This window comes from Sminthopsis crassicaudata, chromosome 1 (genome assembly GCF_048593235.1).
Source record: "Sminthopsis crassicaudata isolate SCR6 chromosome 1, ASM4859323v1, whole genome shotgun sequence".
NCBI classification, from domain to species: domain Eukaryota; kingdom Metazoa; phylum Chordata; class Mammalia; order Dasyuromorphia; family Dasyuridae; genus Sminthopsis; species Sminthopsis crassicaudata.
The window spans coordinates 632,779,208-632,801,473 of NC_133617.1; the positions used below are offsets into that span (position 1 = coordinate 632,779,208).

General features: G+C 32.1%; 1 protein-coding gene and 1 non-coding gene across 9 annotated transcripts in view; one reads left to right on the plus strand and one right to left on the minus strand.

Moving 5' to 3' along the window:
- Window positions 1–22,266, minus strand: part of RFX3 (regulatory factor X3) — a 316,948-nt gene that overhangs the window by 139,630 nt on the left and 155,052 nt on the right. For all 8 annotated transcript variants that reach the window (XR_012484828.1, XM_074282832.1, XM_074282831.1 and 5 more), the window contains one exon: window positions 11,839–11,936. Coding sequence is in view for 7 of the 8 variants with exons in the window: in XM_074282832.1 (XP_074138933.1) it covers window positions 11,839–11,936 (98 nt within the window). In the remaining variant the exon portion in view is untranslated. The remainder of the gene's footprint in view (window positions 1–11,838; window positions 11,937–22,266) is intronic.
- Window positions 2,208–2,315, plus strand: LOC141552444 (U6 spliceosomal RNA). The gene has a single exon (XR_012485223.1). It is a non-coding gene; the product is annotated as a U6 spliceosomal RNA (small nuclear RNA).

Genomic DNA, 22,266 nt, shown 5'->3' on the forward strand with positions numbered 1-22,266 from the left:
ATTATGAAGATAATTAGCATATCTATATATCTATATATCAACATTTCTTAAAGAGAAAGAATAATTAAACAAATTTTATGAAGAATTATAAAGATTTGTACATTCTAAATCAAATCAACATATATTTTGATAGAAGTAGCTTTAAGACAAAAGTATACAGAAAAAGAGACCAAAAATAATGCTGGAGAATATGATAAAGGTTCATATCTAGAGCACAGATACTTTCCTCAATAAAAGAACCAGAATTATATCACAAAAAGTAAAACTGAGTTTGTCTGAAACAAGAAATGATTTATTATTATCAAGAAACTGATTTCACAAATGGCTTATGTATATGATCAAACTATTGCCCAGAATCAAGATCAAAGATACCAAATAAAGCAAAGATACTCAAAGATTGGAAAAATAAATTAAAAATCATCAATAACTTATTATGTGAAAAGTACTTTGCCCAAAATTGAAAATACAAATGAAAAAGCTAAGACAGTTCTTGAAATTAAGGAGTACCCCATTCTAAATGGAAACATAACAATCATAAGGGAGTAGTCATAAGGGATAGTGAGTAAGGCTATACATTGTTAGTGATTCTCACAAGGTCTCTCTGAAAAACTTTGGAACTGATTATAAGGCATGGGAAACACTGGCACAGAACCATTCACAGCATGTACTCATTAAAGAAGGTGTTGTATTCTCTGCGCAGAATTGCAGTAGCTCAAAGGAAACATGTAATGTGCAAATTTAGAAACATCTCCACTCCAAATGTTCCCATGGACTACTTATGCCTGACTTGGGATAGAGCCTTCTCAGCTCGTATTGGTCTGATAATCTACAGTTGGGCACACTGTGTCTTGATCCCAACATAGTAATATAATTTTGGCCTTCTTCAAGAATGAAAGACAAAAAACTAAACCAGTTATTTAGTCAATAAACACTTAATAAACTCTTGCTGTGTGTCAGGCATTTCACAAAGCACTAGGGATATGAAAACAAACCAACCCAGTCTTTTTCTTCAAAGAGCATATATTGTAATGCAAAAAAAGAACATGTAAGTAACTAAATGTAAATATTCAGAGTAGATGAAGATAATTCTAAAAGGAAGAACAGTACTGGAGGGATGTGGAAAAGTTTCCTGCAGAAAGTGACATTTGAACTGAATCCTATTAAAAGTGATCAGGGAAACAAAGAAATGGATGAGAAGGGGTAGAATAGTCCAGATTTGGAGGGTAGAAAATAGAAAATCAAGGAAACAGAATATGGAATATTGTGTTTAAGGAACTGTGAGAACATCATTATAGCCAGATCAAACTGTGTGAGAAAAGGAGCAAAATTGAAAAAGGCTGGAAAGGTGGTCAGTTTATCATAAATCTTAAATGACAAAGAGGACTTAATGTTTGATTTTGGAGGGAATAGAAAGCCATTGAAATTTACTGAGAAGGTGATGATCAACTATGAAAGACTTGGTTCTTTTCAGTGGTTAAGTATTTCAAGGCAATCCCAATAAATTCATCCAGAGACAGAACTATAAGAGAATGAATGTAAATCAACACCTACTATGTTCACTTTTTTCTTTTTCTTCTTTTTTTTCTCTCGTGGTTTTCTCCTTTTTGATTTTTTTCCCAACATGATTCATGATCAGAGAAATGAAAATTAAGACAACTTTGAGATACTACTACATACTTTTCAGATTAGCTAAGATGACAGGAAAAGATAATGACGAATGTTGGGGGAATGTCTTGATGCATATATTAAGATAATCTGAGATCCCTTGATAAATGTCATTCCAGAATTAATCATTCAATGGATCTCTAATTATTAATGTCAAACATAGGAGATACTTGTTTCTCAAAAGTATTTTTCCCATCATGGAAAATGTCCTTCATGGAATCTAAATGGACATAAAATATCCTTCCAATGCTTTGTCATGGAAAATTATTGTGTTGATTTTATCAAGCTTCAGAATAATACAGGGCATTTTCAAAGTAATCCATGAGCTCTCAAAAAAGATCCATGGGCAGGAGCCCCAGACATAGCATCTTTATACTGGCCATGTTTGGGTTCCTGTCTGCCTGGTGCCAGCCTGGCCCTGGCATCTTTCTACCTTTACCCTTACTTCCAAACCTCAAATAAACCTCTTTTATTAATCTAAAAAAAATCCATGAAAAGAAAAGAAAGAAAATACATGGATGAAAAATTTTAAAAAGATGTTTAGTCCTCACTTCGGCAGCCTATATACTAAAACTGTAATGATACAGAGAAGACTAGCATGGCTCCTATGCAAGGATGACACATAAATTCATGAAGCATTTCATATTTTTTCATTGGCTAATAGGACATAAAAGGAAAATGACAAATATTGGAGGAGATGTGGGGAAAATTATTCATTAAAGCATTGTTGGTAGAATTGGGAACTAACCCAACCATTCTGCAGAGTCCTTTGGAATTGTACCCAAAAGGTTATAAAAACATGCATACCCTTTGACCTAGCAAAACCTGTATTCCAAAAAAAGATAAAAACAAAGAAGAAAATATATATGAGTGTACATATATATATACATATTCACACATATATGTATATGTATACATGTCTATACACACATATATGCAAAAAATGTATACCAGCTCTTTTCTGGGGTAAAGAAAAATTAGAAATTGAGGGGATGCCCATCAATTGGGTAATGGTTGATTAAATTTGGTGATATGATGTGATTATGATGAAATACTACTGTATTATATAAAAAATGGACAGAGTGCTTTCAGAAAAATCTGGAGAGACATGAGCAGACAAAGTGAAATTACATATAAAAATAATAGCAATATTTTCATATGATTAGTTGTGAATGACATAACTATTCTTGACAATACAATGATCCAAGACAATTCTGAAACAGTTATAATGAAAAATGCTATCCATACCTAGAGAAAGAACTGATGGTGTTTGAAAGTAGATCGAAGCATACTTAAACACACACACACACACACACACACACACACACACACACACACACACACTCAAAACCACCAAACTTTAATTTTTCTAGAGGGCTTCTTTTAGTCTATGTTTTCTTTTAACACATGACTATTATGGAAATATTTTGCAAAATTACACATGTATAACCTATATTCAATTGAATTCTCAATTGTGGCAGGGGGAGGGAGAGGAAGGGAGAAAATCTGGAATTCAAAGTTTTAAAGAATGAATGTTAAAAATTATTTTTATATGTAACTGGGAAAACACAAAATATGAAAAAATAAAAGAAAAAAAAGTCTATTATTTATATAATCAGAAAAGTAGTCCATGAGTTAGAATATTCAGTAAAGATATTTATGACAGATTCTGAAGGTGAGTCAGGCTCAGAATTGGAGTAAATGAATGGCCTGTATTGTGTCCGGAAAACTACACTCTAATTTTAATTGCTGTTGACTTGCTTTTCATCTCCAAAACCCATCTTTTTAATGAAAATGGGCTTCCAGTGATGTTATGTGGTTGTCAACCTTAAAATATAATACAAATTGAAGAGCTAAACAAACTGAAGAGCTAACTAAAAGTTCAAGTAATTAAAAAGGCAACAGAGAGGCTCATGGCGTTCAGGAAGGCTTAAATAAACCTCTAGTTGTTTTTCTTTCGTACTCGAAGAGGACCATGACATCAGAGAGGTGATACCATGGCATGTAAGTGATCAGATTTAAGTGAGGAAGACTGGGCAATGTCGCCTGCCTCACTTTCCCTTCCAGAGCCATCTGGGTCCAGTGGCAAGATATAGATCAAGATTGATTACTAACTACATTTAAGAATGGAAGTAATTAATATTAATCAAGAAAACATATAATTAAAAAGGGGTGGCAAGAGTGAAATATGATAGATTCCCAAGTGCTCCCCTGTTTCCTAGGAAACCATAAAACCTCTCCAAAAAGTGTTTCAGAACGTGGGACAGATCCTCTCAAGAGGATCTGTGACAAAACATGAACAACAACTGTACAGGATAAGGAGATAAAAATATTTTGCCATCAGTACTAGTGGAAGGAACATTCATATCGATGTAATCAAGAATATTGTGAATCACTGGAGGAAAAAAAAAATCACATATTTAAGGTTACATGGGGCCATTCTCAACATGAACCCAACATGAACATGAACATGGTAGTACATTCTCAACTATATTTGAAAACTGTGGAATAAATTGATCTTAATGTTATTTTTTATTTCTTCTGATAATAAAAATATAGATAGATGATTTTTAGAAGAGTTATTTAAAATATTTTATGTTAAAAAAGCTGAACTATAAGAGTTTTTACAAATATTCTATGGTTTTCAAAAGAATTATCTACATAAATGTAATTAAGTATAATATGCAGTATAATCTTGGAAGCATATTTGTATTTATAATAGCATTTATATTCTTTAAGAAGTGAAATTTAAGACATTAATCATAATGTAGAAAACTCAGTTGTAACCGAGAGCATTATAGTTTGAGAAAAATCTACACAAATTAGTAAAATGTATTTTTTTGAAATTGGCTTACTGGCTAAAATAAGCAACTTGATTTCAAAGTTCTATATTTGATCAGGATCTAAGATCATATAGCACTTACCTTGTGTCAATATTGTAAAAAGAACAAAATTCTATCTTTGATCCTATTGATAACAGCTATTGCACTAATAAACTACTAACAAATGACCTCCTTGGGCCTCAGTTCTCTTGTCTATAAGATAAAGGAGATTGGATAACATGAATTTAAGATTCTTTGTAGCTTTAAAATTTTAACATTTTTTATTATTCCACCAACATTTTGTCTCCATTTGCAAAGCGACAGCTAAAAGGATTCTTCCCAAATTGGAACAATCGTTTTGCATGCCTATTTGCAAAGAAACATATTTCTGTACAAATTTCACATATATGTAGCACACTAGGCTTTCTATAGATAATCACAGAAATAAATGAGGCAGTAGATTTAAAACAGTGAGTCTTATGGTAACTTAGATGTAAATAATAGAGTCATAATAATAAATGTTTTCTAACCATGTTTACAAAAGTCAATATAATGGTAATTAGTGATTCTTCATTTTTTCCTCACAAAGAATTTGAACAGTTCCTTTTCTCAAATACCTTCACAGACTTTTGAAAGAAGAATGGAAAAGAAATAAATCTGTTGTACAGATATTGTCACCATTGAGATAATGGCAAGGTAAAAATCATATAGAAATGACTTCAGAATCCACTTCAAATTTATTTTTCTACAAATGACTTTCCAAAATAAAAGTTTTTTTTAAAATTTGTTTACTAACTTTATATCAATTAATTTAAATCTGACAATTAAAAGTAACAGAAATCTGTAACCTACAAAGCCTACTAGATGATATAGTAATGGCATACTAAATTCTGGGAAATTTTTATACAAGTCAAATCACACCACAACAAATAAACCAATTTAAGCAAAAAAAAATCTTAAGCATGTTCTATGTTCCAGGCATTGTGTTGAATGCAGAACAAAATCCAAACCACCTCTACATTCAAGTAGCTTACATCCTATTGGGGGTAACAATCATATCCATATATAGGAATGTGTGTGACTACACAACAAAGTAATATAAGGATGTATAAGGCAATAGACACTATAGAGATTAGAAAAGGTTTCATGTAGAAGATGTATTTATGAAGTATCTTATAAGAAATTAGAGATTCAAAGAGTGAGGGGTGAAAAGGGATTATATAAAGTACAAGCTAGTATAATGAGGCAGAAAAAAGAGATGGAGTCTTTTATACATAGTCTGCTACTGTAATACTTTCACAAAAAAGATGAGCAAAGAAGAAATCCAGTTTCCTAATCTTTTAGCAAAGAATTACCTTCTGCAAACACATTGAATGATAGTATATTTTCAACTGTGTTGTATACTCATTCAATTGATATGTGCTTACTGACTAAAATTTGTAAAACTGTTATGATGGCAGTAATTGTCCATATTAATAGTCAGAACAAGGTCAACACTGTCATAGCATCAATTTATAACAATTACACATTTTCCTAAGTGATGACACATTTCTGTGAGTACTGTCATCACCTCTTGAATGAGATTCCATGCACTGCTGATTATATATGTCATGGGGACTCCTACTGACATGAGTATTATTGAACTAGTATTAATTGAGCACCCACAGGTTACACAGCACTTTGCCCAGGGGTTTGTAGCAGAGATCAGATGCAGTTCCATATCCTCTAAAATATCATCATCAAAAGGTATTTAATATCACACAGAGGAGGAAATGATTTAGTTTCTAGTTAAGGAATAGTCATTAGTTTGGTAATATTCCAGTCCTATGGATTAGAAAAATTTAGAATTTACTTTCATAAGATAAAATCAAGGAAACAAAAATCCAAAATATAGAGGGTAAAAAGTCAGAATTGGGAGAGAAAAAATGTTCATAAATGCCAGCATTATAATATTCAAAAAGTAAGCTAAAAATAAATGCAACAAACTCCATTTCATTTATTTTATAATCTACTTAAACAGTAGAGAGGAAAACTCTCTGGACTAATTTTTATGCTCAAACTCATACCTTGACAGATACTTGTCACTAAGTGATTGACAACAGTGTGATATCCTATGTAAGAAAGTGATATTACTAACCCATATCAGTTAGTAGGGCACTTTGGCTGTCTAGTAATCGTGATGGATGTGAAACCTGGAGTCTGTTTCATACTTAGCATTCACAAGATTTAGACTTAAGTAGGACATAGAAGACATAGGACATATTCTAGTCTTCTTATTTTACAAATCAGTAAACTGAGGCCCAGAAAGGTAGTCACACTGGTAAGTCGCAATTGAAAGAGTCAAAATTCAGACCCAGGTTCTCTCATACTAGTACCATATTGCTTGTTATCTGTCACCTTAAATTCATCTTAAATATCTATCACCTTGGATTCCAATCTCCATGTTACAAATGAGTAAACTGTAGTACAGTTACTCTCCTCCCTCACTAGAAAATAAGCTCATCATGAATAGGGAATCATTTGTCGTTCATTGGACCCATTCCCTCTCAATATATAGCACATTCCCTGGACTTACTAAGTTTAATGAATACTTGATATGTGACTAATTGCTCAAGTTCATCACAGAGTAACAGAAGAGGATTTAGTCCAGGTCCTTTGACTATAAATGTAGTAATCTTTCTAGTATACCATACTATTCTCTGCTATTTTGTATGTTCAAAACTTTCTCTTTTTATCTCAAGTCACCAAAACATTCTCACCAAAGGACTCTGTCTTACATTTTTGCTGAGAAATCACCTGATACTTTCTTTTCCTTTTTTTCTGGTCTCAGAAAAAGAAAAGGCCCAAGGTCAATTCCTCTGTTTGTATCTCGACTCCATCACCCCCTGGTCTGTACTAATTGTTCGCACAAAGTCTCTTCCATTAGACTGTGAACTCCTTGAGAGAAAGGACTGTTTTTGGCCTTTCTTTGTAGTCTCAGTAATTAACACAATGCCTATCACATAGTGGGTATTTAATAAATGCTTGATTTATTATGATTGATAATTTACTAACTAGTCTTCAAGACTAAAAACTCTTCCCCACATTATTTCCTCTGGGAAAGTGACACTTCAATCATTCCCTCTCTGTACTAAATCTTTTATTTCTTTATCTACTAGCTCCTCCCACTGCTGTTTAATAAGAATGTATATCCTTTTTTAAAAAAAATCTTGACTTAACTTTACCAACCTATCTGCTCAAGTATCATTTTATATGCACTGTACCTTTCTTAGACAAAGAAGTCATACCTACTTGTTTCCATTTCTTTAAAACCCACTCATTCTTGAATCTCTTTGAATACCTTCAAACCCACCATTCATCAAATATACTTTTTCTAAGATGACTAATATTCTTTTAAATTATTAATCCAATGGCCATTTCTTCAGTTCATGTCTGTCTTGATTTTTTCATAGTGTTTGATAAAACTGGTCCCTCCTTTCCCCCTTTAACTCGTTTCTTCCAACTTGGATATTCAAGACCCTGCTCTCTCTTGCTTCTCATAGTTGTCTAACAAATTCTTAGTATTTTTTCTCCCACCCCTGAACTGTAAATGTCCCTTAATACACTGTACTAATAGTTCTTCTATTCTTTCTTTGCAAGCTTTCCCTTTTTATTGAGCTTATTAGAATCTATGGATTTAATTATCATCTCTAGATAGATAACTCCTGAATCTACATATTTAAACTTCATATTTTTCCTGAGCTCCAGTCCTAAATTTCTAATTAACCACATGGCATTTCCTCCTTTATAATTCATATATACATCAAATTCAACATTTCCAAAACAGAACTCATTATCTTTCTCCTCCAAATCCTTCCTAATCTCTGTTTGGCTTTTAAAGCCCTATTTTATAACCTCATCCCTTTCTACTTTTCCAGCCTTACTCCCCCTACACCTACTTTGTGACCTAGAAACATTGGCTTCTTTGCTACTTCTTGCATATACATCTGACTCCAAAATTTTATCTAGGAAAATCTCATAGCTGTCTCCCATACCTAAAATGCTCTTCCTCCTCATCTCTGCCTACTAGCTTTCTTCCAATCTCAGCTAAAACCCATCTTTCTAAGAAAAGCCTTTTCCAAACGTCTTAATCTGAGTGCCTTCTCTCTGACACTATTTTCAATTCATCCTATATCTATCCTGTTTGTATATAACTGGTTTCACACTGTCTTCTTCACTAGACTTCGAGCCCTTAATGAGTAGGAAGTGTATTTTGCTTTTCCTTATATCCCTGATACTTAGCACAATTTCTGGCACATGGTTGGTGTATCACAAATGCTAATTTATCAACTGATTGACCAACTAATTAATTGTTTTTTTTTCTTCCATTCTTCACAAAGGTGCTTTCTACCCTCATTTCCAGCTTCTTCCCTCTTCTCTTCTCTTATGCTTCAGTATTTCCTATTCTAACTTGCTTAACTTAAGTATGAAAATGGGGTTTTCTCTTGACCAAGACAAATCCCTATGCATAGCTAGTTGCACTCCAGTATTCTACATTAAATTGTCCCTAGAATTATCTTTCTTTGTCTCTAATTTTCAATTTCTCCTTATCTATTGTATCATATCCTGATGACCAAGTCCTTACCATTCTTAAAAAATAGATTGTATTACCCCCTATGCCCTTGCTGTCAAATTCCTAGAAAAAGCTATTCATACCCTTTCCTCAAACTTCATCATCTCTACTCACTTTTTAAATCTTTTATAATTTGACTTTTGACCTCATCAAACAAATGAAACTGAATTCTCCTGTTATCAATATTCTCCTTAATAAGTTTTCATTGATTTCTTTTCTTTTCTTTTTTTTTTTTTACATCACCTATATTTTTCTCAGTATTCTTTCCATTGGACACCCAACATATAACAAAGAATGTTTTTAAAAGAAAAAAAGAAAAAAACAATCAGTAAAACATCAATGCATTGAAAAGAACAATGATCTCTAAACTGCCAAAACTGATGACTGTCTCAGTCCTAATCTTTCTCAATTTCTCTGCAGCATTTGTTATTCTCTTTTTGGATTTCCTTTCATTGTCTTTTCTTTTTCTTGCTCTTAACTAACTGTTCTTTCTGAGTCTCTTTTGTTAGTTCCAATTCCATATGATACCTCTAACTATGAATGGAACTCAAGGCTTGGTCCTGAGATCTATTCTTTTCTTTCTATTTTTCACATGGTAAGATCTATTATGGATATTAGTTTCCATGGGTTTAGCAATCAGACACATATATCTAACTAGTTTAAGCCCCTTTTCCCAAGATAGAGTTGTGCATCTATAACTGCCTATTAAGATATTCAAATCAATCTTATCTCAAACTCAACAATCCCAAACTGAACTCATCATCATTTTCCTCCATCCTCGTCCATCATCCTTCTAGTTACACAGAGTTGTAATCTTTGCATTATTCTTGATTTCTCATTATCTCTCATCTCAAATATCCAATTGTAATAGCTTCCCTATTGTTCTTCATTTATAACATTACAGCTCTCATTTCTGCAACTTTATATTGATGGTTTTCTGTGCATCGGATGTAATTGCACTCCAACTCTTAGAATCCCAGTTTTTTTTCAAGCCTTGGTTTAAAACAAACAGTAACTCAAATAGAAACAAGATTTCTTTATCATACATAAAGATTCCTGAAGGTTTCATACTGTCTAAGTAAACCACTAGTCACATTATCTAATTCTTGTTGTATTATTTGGAGGGTGTTTTAAATGTTTTCCAATTATATTTTATTCTGGTTTGTGTGTTGCAGTCTGAGATTTTTTGACATCTCTGATCTATATCAAGCTTTTTAGGTTCCTCAACCTGCTTGTGTTATCCCTTTCAGTCCTCCTTTACCATATATTTATTTTCTATAGCATTACATATATATATATATATGCATATACATATACATATATAATCACACCAAGATGTGTGCATATATATTCATTTATGGACCTTTACTAGGAGAATATAAGCTTCTGGGGGAGTGACTTTAATTTTTATTTTCTTTACTCCTAGTGACTAGCACTAAGTACTTAATGAATGCTTGATGACTAATTGATAAGAACTTCCTCCACCTCAACTTGACCCCTTCTCAGATTTCACCAGGATTTCTTTCTCCTCCTCATCCCCCAATATCCTTGCCAATAATTCCCTTTGATTTCCCCCCTTTTGCATGGATGATCTTTTTTCCCTCCATTCTTGCTGGAAAGCCCAGTCCATCATTCCCAGTGCTTGTGAACCTGGGATCCTCTAAGCTACTAGTAGAGATGAGGAGAATATGGCCACTCTTCATTTAGATAGAAAGGGATCGTCAATTAGAATTCTTCTAGTAAGATGGAAGATTCCTGGGCCTTAATAATTGTTCTTTAATGCCCAAGAATAGTCATCTATTTTGATGTTGCACTTTAAGAATCCCTGGGTCTTTTTATCTACTAATATTGCTATACTCTAAGAATTGAGGACATTTCATTTACAGCTGAATCCTCCTATTTGAAGAACAAGGAATGATTTTATATTTCCATGTGTACACAGGACTTAGTATTATTCTTAGCTTTAAAATGCTCTTTCACTTACTCATTTAGGAATCACTATCCCTTTAGTCACCCATATGTTTAAATTAGTTATCACACTTGATTTTTCATTCTTTTACAACCAATACCTGATGAATCACCCTGCTCCATCAATTCTATTACCCCATTTCTTGCATCCATCTCCTCTCCACATACCCATCCACTGCCCTTATTCAGGCCTTCATTATCTCTTGTGTAGACAACAAATAATCCTCCTAATTGGTCTATCATTACCACAAATTTAAAAAAAAAAACATATTTCTGAAGAATAGGTTTGATCATCTCCCTATCCTCACTAAGAAGTTTCAGTGACTCCCATTAACTCTAGGATAAAATACAAATGTCTGTTTTTGGCATATGAATCCCTTTTTACAACCAGGATCCAACTTGTCTTTCTAGATTGATTTCATATTGGTGACATACATTAACTTCCCATAGGCTAACTTATTATATCCCTTAACTTCCAGGTTTTATAATTTTGCACAATGTATTCGCCACATCTGTTCTCCTTCCCTTAAAGACTAAGGCCAAGTGCTTCCTCCTACCTAAGGCCCTTTTCTGATGCTTTCAGTTATTAGCTTTCCCTTTTCCCCACTAGGAATGGAAGCTCATTGAAGACAAGAATTGTTTAATGTTTTTTTTCTTTGTAATCAGCCTGCACCCAGAATAGTTGCTGGAAAACAATAGGTACTTCATAAGTAGATACTTAGACCTTTTTTCCAACCACAGATTCAAAAGGGGTCTAATTAATTTACTTACATTGCTCCATTTGTGTAGACTGTATCACTTCCCTCCACATATTGCACCTGAGCTGGGTAGACATGCTGTACCTGCTGCACAGTCTGTACTTGCTGTACCTGAAAAATAAATATGAGGAACATTGTGCATTGTGGATATGAATGTATATTATTAGGTCTGTCCTAATGGTTGCTGAAAGATGCAATCATGTCATTAAAAAATAAACCACTAGATAGACAGTAATTTAAATTTAAGTTCTTAATTCTGGATAAGGCAGAGTATTTACATTAAGACATATGAATTCTATTACACATAAATGTACACACTTTAAAATGTTTGAGTTTATAATTTTGAAGGATTCATGATAATGACTTCAATCGAATAATTATTTTAAAATGCTCATTATCACTTCAATAAACTAAAAAAATCAGAATTTCAGATGTACATATAAAACTATATGATACATATATACTGTTAACATTACTTAGGAAAAAAGCATTCTTGCCAATATAACTAACTGGTAAATAATATGCAAGTTTTTATTTCAATTGCTAGTATTTACGGCTGCTAATCAGCATCAGCAGTGAAAAAAAAACCACACCGAATGATCACACAAACCCATAATGATCTAAAATTATTGATTTTATAAATTAGAGTGTCATTTTTGACAGCTGACCATGAAATATCCACAGATAACCACAGTCCAATCTTTGGTACCTTGACTACAATCTCCAAGGGTACTTAGATGATTAAGAAAAACATTTAGTTAGTCACCAACTGACCCATGAGCACTGCAAGTTATATTACAAGAGATAGTTTGATGAAAATAATACTAACCTCATAGAGTTATATAAATGAAAACATGAAATGCTCTAACAATTCTCAGGTCCCACTTAGACTGCATAAACTATGCAAATTAACTTAATTAGCATAAGAGCCCAATGGTACTGGCAAAGTTGAAAAAAATTAAAGGTTGTACAGATCATCATCAAACCAAAGACTTCTCTCCTTCACTGACAAGTATCAATGAGCCCACATAGTTTTGTAATACTTTCTCAAAATTAACAGATCCAGACTTTTAAGAAACAAAAACATTTTTGTACAAATGAAAAGAAACAGATCACCAAAAGACTTTTTATGTAAATCCTTTGCTATATTAGAAAAACATCATTACAGATTGCATAAAGAATCAGACAAGATCTGACAATGAGTTCACTGTTTGACTTTAAATAAGCTTTTTGGAGGACATCTTTTTAAATTTTTTCTATTTTTCTCTATTAATTCAAATGGTTCTTGTAATCAATGAACAATTAGGAGTGAGATCTAATATATACTATACCTCTCAGTAACAATTCCTCCATAGGTAGTGATAACATAGTCTATCATATGGGTGTCATTTTAAAAATCTTCTATAAAGGGTATATCCTATTGCTAAATATTGCTTTATTTTTTAAAAACATTATCTTTAAAGCTGTTGGAAGCTCTTGAATCTGATTATATAAACCATTAAAACAAAAAAGATAAGCTGTAGCTCAGATATCAATGTACTTTTCTGCAATGTAAGGATTTCTTCCTTAATGAATACTAAATATGCTTTGGCTATTAAATGAAAACTTTTTTGCACAAAATCAATACAGTTAAAAACAAGAAAAAAAAAATTTCCCCCTGAGGCTGGGATTAAGTGACTTGCCCAGGGTCACACAGCTAGGAAATGTTAAATGTCTGAGAAAGATTTGAACTTGGGTCCTCCTGAGTTCAAGGCTGGTGCTCTATCCACTGCGCCACCTAGCTGCCCCAAGAAAAAAATTAATGAAGAAAAAATATTTGCAGGAAATTTCTCTGATAACTGATAACAAGAGAAATATAAATTAAAATATCCTTCATACTCAATATATTGGCAAAGATTTCAAAAAAAGAAAAATGACATTTATGAAAAAGGCTGTAGGCACACTAAGGTATTTTTCTGGATAGAAATTTGGAACCACATCCTCTAAATCACTAACTTGTATATATCCTTTTTTCAGTAACAGTTTTGCTAGATATACCATTTTCCTCCTCCATAGGGTAAAATACAAAAGGAAAGGACTGACATTATTAAAAAAAATGTCTGTAGCAAAGGACTGAAAATAAAGTGAGTGAATATCCATTAGTTGGGGAATAGCTGGACAAATTATTATTTATTATAATATATGTTTGATTTGTATATTTTCTTATACTTATAGACTTGGAACCATATAAATATTTCTTAGGCAAAAAGGGTCACAAGTGGAAAAAAAAATTAAGAAGCCCTTTTCTAGTATATAAAGAATTAGTCTCTAAGTTCAGGATGACTTAAGTTCAAGTGTTGCTTGGACACCTCCTAGTCATTTGATCTTAAGCAAGTTACTTAACCTTTCAATGGCCTCAGACATTATTTAAAACTAAATTGTAAAGGAATTGTTGGACTGCACTAATGAATGAATTTTCTTCATTTGGGAGTCCTCTATACTTCCAAAATCACACTATTTTTGTGGGGAAGAAGTGTCTAAATTACATGGCTGAGAACCAATTCCCTGTTTTCATTTGAAGAGTCAGTGTGGTCACTTCACTCCAGTTAGTTCAGCCTTATTATTCCTCATATTTATAGCTTGCTTATTTTTATTCTTGGTGTTCTATTCTTTCCTAAGGGCCCTCCTGCCTAAAATACCAGTATATATCCATTACTTTAGTCAGGGCTAGAGAATTACTTCCTTCAAATATATTCTGTGATTGACTAACTGGGGTGGAACCAATAATTACATGAAAAAATGCTCTTAATCACTATTGATTAGAGAAAAACAAATTGAAATAACTCTGATACATCACCTCACACCTATCAGATTGACTAACATGACAGAAAAGGAAAATGACAAATGCTGGAAGCAACGTGTAAAAATTGATCCACTAATGCACTAATTGTGGATCTGGGAAGAGAAGTCCAGAGAAGAATTGTGAACTATGCCATAGGGTTGTACAATTTTGCATATATTTTGACCCAATAATACCACTACTGGGTCTATATCTCACAAAGATCAAAGAAAAGGGGAAAGAATCTATTTGTACCAAAAAAAAAATTCTTATAGTATCTTGTTTTGTGGTGGAAAAGAACTGAAAAACGAGGGGATACTCATCAACTGAGGAATGTCTGAACAAGCTATGGTATATGATTGTGATAGAAAACTATTGTGTTATAAGAAATGATAAGAATGGTATCAGAAAAAAACTGGAAAGACTTAGATGAACTGATTCAAAATAAAGTAAGCAAAACCAGAAGAACATTGTGCATAATAATAGCCCTATTATTAGAATGATCAAGTGTAGAAGAGTTAATTACAAATAGTTAATAGTTATGAAGTAATGAAAACAGTATTGATATGTGTTTCTCCGGTATTATTTTTCTATTATGTCTCTAGAAAATCATTAACTATAATAACTTTGTAACAATGTTTTTCTTTTTATCATAGATTAACTTATTCCCTTTGCTTCAGTTCTATTAAAAAAATTTTTTTTGGCATAAAGAGAAAAAAAAGGGGGGAGCCATCTAGGTGGTGCAGTGGATAGAGCACCAACCCTGAAGTCAGGAGAATCTGAGTTCAAATCTAGCCTCAGACATAAGAAGACATAAAGACAATGTTGCAAAATAATTTCTTTAATATTATTTATACAATATTCATTCATGCAAAACATATTTCTATATTAGCCATGTTGCAAAAGAAAACACAGATAAACTAGAAAAAGAATTCTCAGGGAAGAAGGCAGATAAAGAATTTGAAATTAAACATTTTAAATGATTGTTAAAATGTTTACACGCAATTGGAAAATACTTAATGACATAAATAATATATTTTTAAAAATCTTATTTACTTTCCCATCTTAAAAATGATCCCTCTTTTACTCTTGAGTACTTACTCTGCTCATTAATGCACATTCTACTCCACTGCCATGAACATACTCCAATGTTCTCCAGCAATTTCATGTATATGAATTGAGCAAATGTTTCCCTGATCAACTACTAAAAAACAACAAACATTTATTATATTTGCAATAAGTGTAAAAGATTGTCCATGTACTTAGGATTCAAAGAAAAAAGTAAATCAGTTCCTGTTCTTAAGGAGTACACATTTTAATGGGAGAATCAACTATATACAATTTGTGTAGTTACAGAATCTAACCAGAATGATTAAAAATAATTTGGGGGGGGGAGAGAACATTATCCTGTAGAGAGGGGCAATTGAGTTGAGTTTTAAAGGAAATCAAGGATTTCATTAGGCAGTGTGAAGAAGAATTTTCAGCCTGGGCATAGCCAATATGAAGTCTTAGCAATGGAAGATGGGGCATTATTTTAGAGGAATAAAAAAACCTGCCAGGATGGATAGGTTATAGAATCAGGAAGGAAAAAGATAAGGCTTTGAAGGGCTTTAAAAGCTGGAGGAATAAGTCTTGGAAATAAATAGGAAGCCACTGGATTTTGTTGAGGTAAAGAATGAAATGCAAGAGCTAAAGCATTACTACTTTACCATCTAAGTACAAGATAGAGGAGGAAGGGAAGAAGACCAAAAAGAAAAGTACTCCAGCAGTCCAAGTGAGAGATCCTAAAGATCTGAATCAGAATAGTTACACAGGATACAATGTGAAAACAAAATCAACAAAATATAGCAATGGATTGAATATGTGAGGACAATGATGGTAGAAGACAGGAGAAGATGACACGGAGATTGTGAATTTGAGAAAATGGAAGAATAATGATGTCCTCAATGAAAATGGAGAAATTCAGATAATGAGTTTAGTTTCTGATATGCTAAATTTGAAATGCCTCTAAGAAATCCAGTTCAAAATGTAAAATCGGTTGTGGGTAATGTGGTATTCAGGAAAGAGGCAAGAAATAAATAAATAGATCTAGGAATCATCTGCATTGATATGATAACTGAATAACTGAGAGCTTAGGAGATGACTAAATGAGAAAGTATAAAGGTAGAAGAGAAGAGGATCCATGATGGAGTCTTTGGGACATCCACAGTTAGGGGACATAACAGGAATAATGATCCATCAAAGGAGAGCAATAAAGAGTGACACATAGGTAGAGAATCAAAAGAGAGAACATTGTTATAAAAACCCAGAGAGTAAAGAAGATACAATAAGTCAACAGAGCTAATGCTCCAGAGAAAACAAGAAGGATGATTGAGAAGATCTTATTAGATATGGAATTTAAGAGATTGGAAGCTATATTGCAGAGCACTTAGAAGAAAGAAAGACAGGAATCATAGATAACAGGTATACCGGGTTTTTCTGAAAGGAATTTGACTGAAAAAAAGGAGGAGAAATAAAGGATGACATTACAATTCCTTGAGGGATTGGACCGAATAGCTTAATTCATATTATATCTCATGTGAAAATCCCCGCTGAACTTTTCCCAAGAGTTAGCTGAAAATATAATAGATATATGGTTGTTGAAAAGAATAAAAAGAAACTCTACCAAGACACTTTGCTGCACTGACAAAATCAACTAAATCTCGTTAGATTACCAATATGTACTTCTGTGAGGTTTTGATATGTACTACATATATGAGACAACTTTTGAAGTATACTAGATGAAGAGAAGGTTGCATAAGTTGCCCAGGGAGGAATTATAATGGGAACAACACAAGAAAATTAAAGAACACTTCTAACTTTCCTAATTCAGCCTAATTAGCAGGGTAAGGGAAAGATGGAAATACAAAGATGGAAAATCTGATTAAAGAATATTTTCTAAAGAAATTTAGCTTTATTGTTATCAAGTTATAGCTCTAGTATGATTTAAAATAAGAACTAATGGACAGATTTTGTCTAGTATGATTTCTTTAGAAGAGAAAGGGAAAGGGAGAGGGAGAGTGTGAGAGAGAGGGAAGGAAGGAAGGAAATAAAGAAGGAGATGTGTGTTTTGCTTCCCCAAAATTATGCTTAGTTCACAGAGGGCTGGAGATGATTCTTATTTTGTGTCCCCAAAGTTGCTGGAATATGAATGAACACTCAATAATATACTCACTGAATTAATTAATTAATTACAGCTTATAATTGTACACAAATAAGAGAAAAAAATTTAACAGAGAAAGAGAAGTCATCTAAAGTGTTGTTTATACCTAGAGTGACTCTGGGTTTTATATTTGATGATAAACTCAACTCATTTTCCAAAATTACAAGCGTTGATTTGACTAGAACTCAAGTTTCAAATATGCTTTTATGAATCAACAAAGGCCAATAGTGTAATTATAAAGCAACATTGAAAACAACATTGCATTTTATTTCATCTGTACTTGCAGGCAAGTCATTTTGTTATGATTCAAAATTGTTCATATATCATTAGCTGATGGTCTCATGTTAATTATTCTTTGCTTGTATATATATTCTAGACAAATATCTATTCCCTGATCATGTGATATAAAAGCCATTCAAATTTTGCTTATTTGTGTATTAGCATCATTAGTGTTCAAGATGACATTCCTAAAAGGCCTGGAGTAATAGCACCATATAGCCACTTCACTACACATACCAACAAATTCACCAGTTTGAACCTTTAGATCCACATATCCACGTCCTTTTTTAAGGAAACTATTTCCTATAAAGTTATAAAAACTATAAGTTATAGACTATTCATTTATTCCAACTTCACTTAATCATTTAAGGAAGTACAATAACATGGTTAGATAAAATATAATCTTGAAAATCTATTTTGATTATTAACATTGACTTTTCTACCAACCAAACTTTTTAGAATAGCTGCAAACAAGTGAGAGAACTGAACAAGCTTAATTTTTCTTTTTTTAAAACCTCTTCTCCTTTCTCTGCTTGGACATTTTTTTAAATGATGAAATATAAAAAAGGAAAAAGCAGGAGAAGTACTTAGGAGATATGATTCTCTATTGTTTATGCAATTAACCACTCAAAAGAAAACCAGGACTACACATGTCAAGCTAAAATCCAACTTGATCTACTTTGCCTAAGGTCAGTCACTTAATGTATCAAAGATATTGTCAGGGATAAAGTCTGTCCTCGTTAAGTCTCAGTTCTATTAGCTATCCATTTATTTTCATTGCCAAATGAAAAGGGAGATTCTATCCCATCAAAAATGTGTATAATATGTACTACCAGGACCCCAGAATCTCAGATTTGGTGATATCAGCAGGATACCTAGTCCAATTTTTACCTTAACTAGATTTCTCCCCCTGTCTCTACCCCACCAACAGTTTTTCTGATGAATAATTATTACATACCTGATAAAAAATTAATAAAACACTTGCTCTTGGCCTTACTAATATATATTTTAAAACAGTGGGAGCACTCCTAATTGCATTCAAAGCTAGTGTTACAAACAATAGTGCTTATTTTGTGTAAGTTTAAGTAAATTCTTATTATTTATACAAAGAAAGCATAACAAATAAAATTATATATTATAGTGAAACATTTCTACAGAGAGGATTCATATACTTAAAGAATTAATATATTCCTCACATTATTTTGGATGTTTTTCAAGGGAAAATAACACGAATAACATTTCAAAATAGAAATACTCTTTAATAATAAATGAAATCATTTATAATTATTTGGCTAATTTCTCAGCTAAAAATAATTCTCTTCCCTTTGTGAAGATTTTGTTATTATGTAAAGACTTTTATTGTTTATCTTTCTGGTATATAGAGTATTCTGATTAGTTGTTTGGTTGATACCAAGTGCTTTTTAAAAAATATATTATTGAAAATTATCCAAAAATGTATCTGAGAGAATTTTAATGACCAAAAAGATTTAAGAGCTCGTTAGGGCTTAAAAGTATTATCATAGAAGCATAGATTTAGAGGTAGAAGGGATTTTTTTAAGATGTAGTCCAAACACTTGATAGATGAGGGATCTGGAGATTCTCAAGATAAAGAGATTTGTTCAAGGTCACAAAAACATTAAGTGACAGGGCTGGTATCGGAATCCAAGACTCCTGGGCAACAAAGAATCACTTTTTTTTTTTTTTTTAAACTACAATGTGCCCTTTTTGCTTCTCTGGGCCAATGAAACTTATTACTTACCTTAATCTAATCAGTAATATATAAAATGGGTAACTGTATTTTTATAAGCTACAAATGAATAGCATGTAATAACAAAATGAATAAGTCCTATTATTACTAAAAACATAAATTGGTTCTATGAAAAAATAACATCATTGTACACTGGGCAATTAGTTGCATGAGAACAATATTATAAATGATAAATGATAGCACAAGTAAGAGTTTTGCAACTTTAAAGTGAGGTCTGTATCAGTGATATTGAAAAATGATGATTGGGGCATTTTTTATTAGTAGTATTATATAATATTTATTATAGGATTACTACTATAGGATAGCTCAAATAACATTTAGGTATCATATTCAACTATGATCAACTATGAAAGACTTGGTTCTTCTAAATGGTTAATGATCCAAAGCAATCCCAATAGACTTTGGACAGAAACTGCCATCTGTATCCAGAAAAAGAACTATGGAGATTGAATATAATAATATGCGTACTATGTTCACTTTTTTCTGTTTTTTTTTTTCCTCTCCATGGTTTTTCCCTTTTTACTCTGATTTTTCTCTCCCAACATGATGCATAAAGCAATCTGTATTAAAAAGAAATATTTTTTAAAAAATATATATATATTCTACTAAATAATTTCTGGGGCTTAAAATACTAAAGCACTGAGCATTCTGGCCTAATACCTGGGAAGAACTGACATAAATACCTGGTAACCCAAAATTCCAGGGTATAACCAAAAATTGAGAATTGGATTTATCTGGTACCAAACACAGGTTCTTACAATGAATAACGATCAAGATGACAGGAATTAGTTCAGTAAATAGTCTAAAGTATATCAACTTGGATTATATATCTTATCTTCTACACACAATGAGAATATATACTTTTTTTTTTTTTTTTTTTACCGTTGTATTAGAATGTGTGATCATAGGATCTAGAGCAAATGGGGATTTTTAAGAGATCATCCTAACCCAACAATGTCCATTTCTTGAAGAGGAAACTGATGTATGGTGAGATGGAATATTGCTAGGGACAGAGTTCTTGTATAATTAGATTAAGTATGGTGTTAACCTTACTGTATGTGCCAGTCTATTCATGCTCTTAGTTCTAAAATCCCATTATAACACTTTCAAAACGGTTGACTGTGGGTTTAAGAGGTAATCTTTTGAAGATGTTAGAATTAAGCTATCCAGTAATATGAGTAGTTTCAAAAATACAGTAAATCTAATTGAACCAATTAGATAGATGTCAGAAATAAGTTGTGATGTTAATGAAGAAGTCATTAACAAAGTACCCACTATGAATAGATTTATATTTCTATATATGCTTTCAAAATGAAATGAAACACACAATCAAGATCATTATCCATGAATCCACTCATTAATTATCTAAACTTTCTTTAGTTGAATTAGCTGGAAGAGATAATTTTAAAGGTGTGTAGTTAATAAGAGCAAAATTTTAATTAAATTTGATTTATCACCTACATTTAAAAAATAACTAATTTTACTAATTGAGCTTGGGCAATGGGTCAAAATTTTTGGCTTAATGGGTTGGTAAATGTTCAATGGAAGGTATACATGAACAGGATATAAAAGCTCCAAGTTTTATTTGGATGATCTCAGAGGTATTAGCACCATGCGAATGTATTTTCAGGATATTCTCATTTGGAAGTAAAGTGTAGGCAGCATTTATGCCCACCTCCTGTGCTCTGTTTAAGGATTTTATCAAAGATCTTTCCACTCAATTGCTTCCCTCAGCCCATATACTCTCAAGAATTTCCATCCCAACACTATCATCTTTCCTATCCAAATTAAAAAATTTAAAGATCCTGGGGAAGTTAAAAAGCTTTCTTTTTGCCTAAAACAACATATAGTAGTTTTCCATTAAAACATTCCATTTGCTGGAAGTATAGAATATCTGTCAACAAAGACAACATAAAAGCAGCAAATATTTTAAAGTTATCTAAGTGCTTTAAAAGAGCTTCGGTTTTGAAAAGCTATATAGAATAAGAATAACCATACTGGAGCTGCCTTTTTTATATAAAACAATTTGATGAAGAAATCAGAACCAATACACACTAATTATGGCCACATAAAGAAAAAAAATATAAATACAGAGGGCTAAACAGATTACAAAAATTAAAAGACAGACACCGAGGAAATAACTAATATATTAAGACCATTTTATGCCTCAAAATTTCCTTATTCAAAAGTAAATCATTATAAAGCATGTTTGTGTTTTTTAAATAAAAAGAATAATCTTTAAGATACTTATATTAATTGTGCAAAATGACAAACAATCTTTTTATTTTTTTATTTTATTTATTTTTTTTATATTTTATTTTATTTATTTTTTTTATTCATTTTTCCAAATTATCCTCTCCCTCCCTCCACTCCC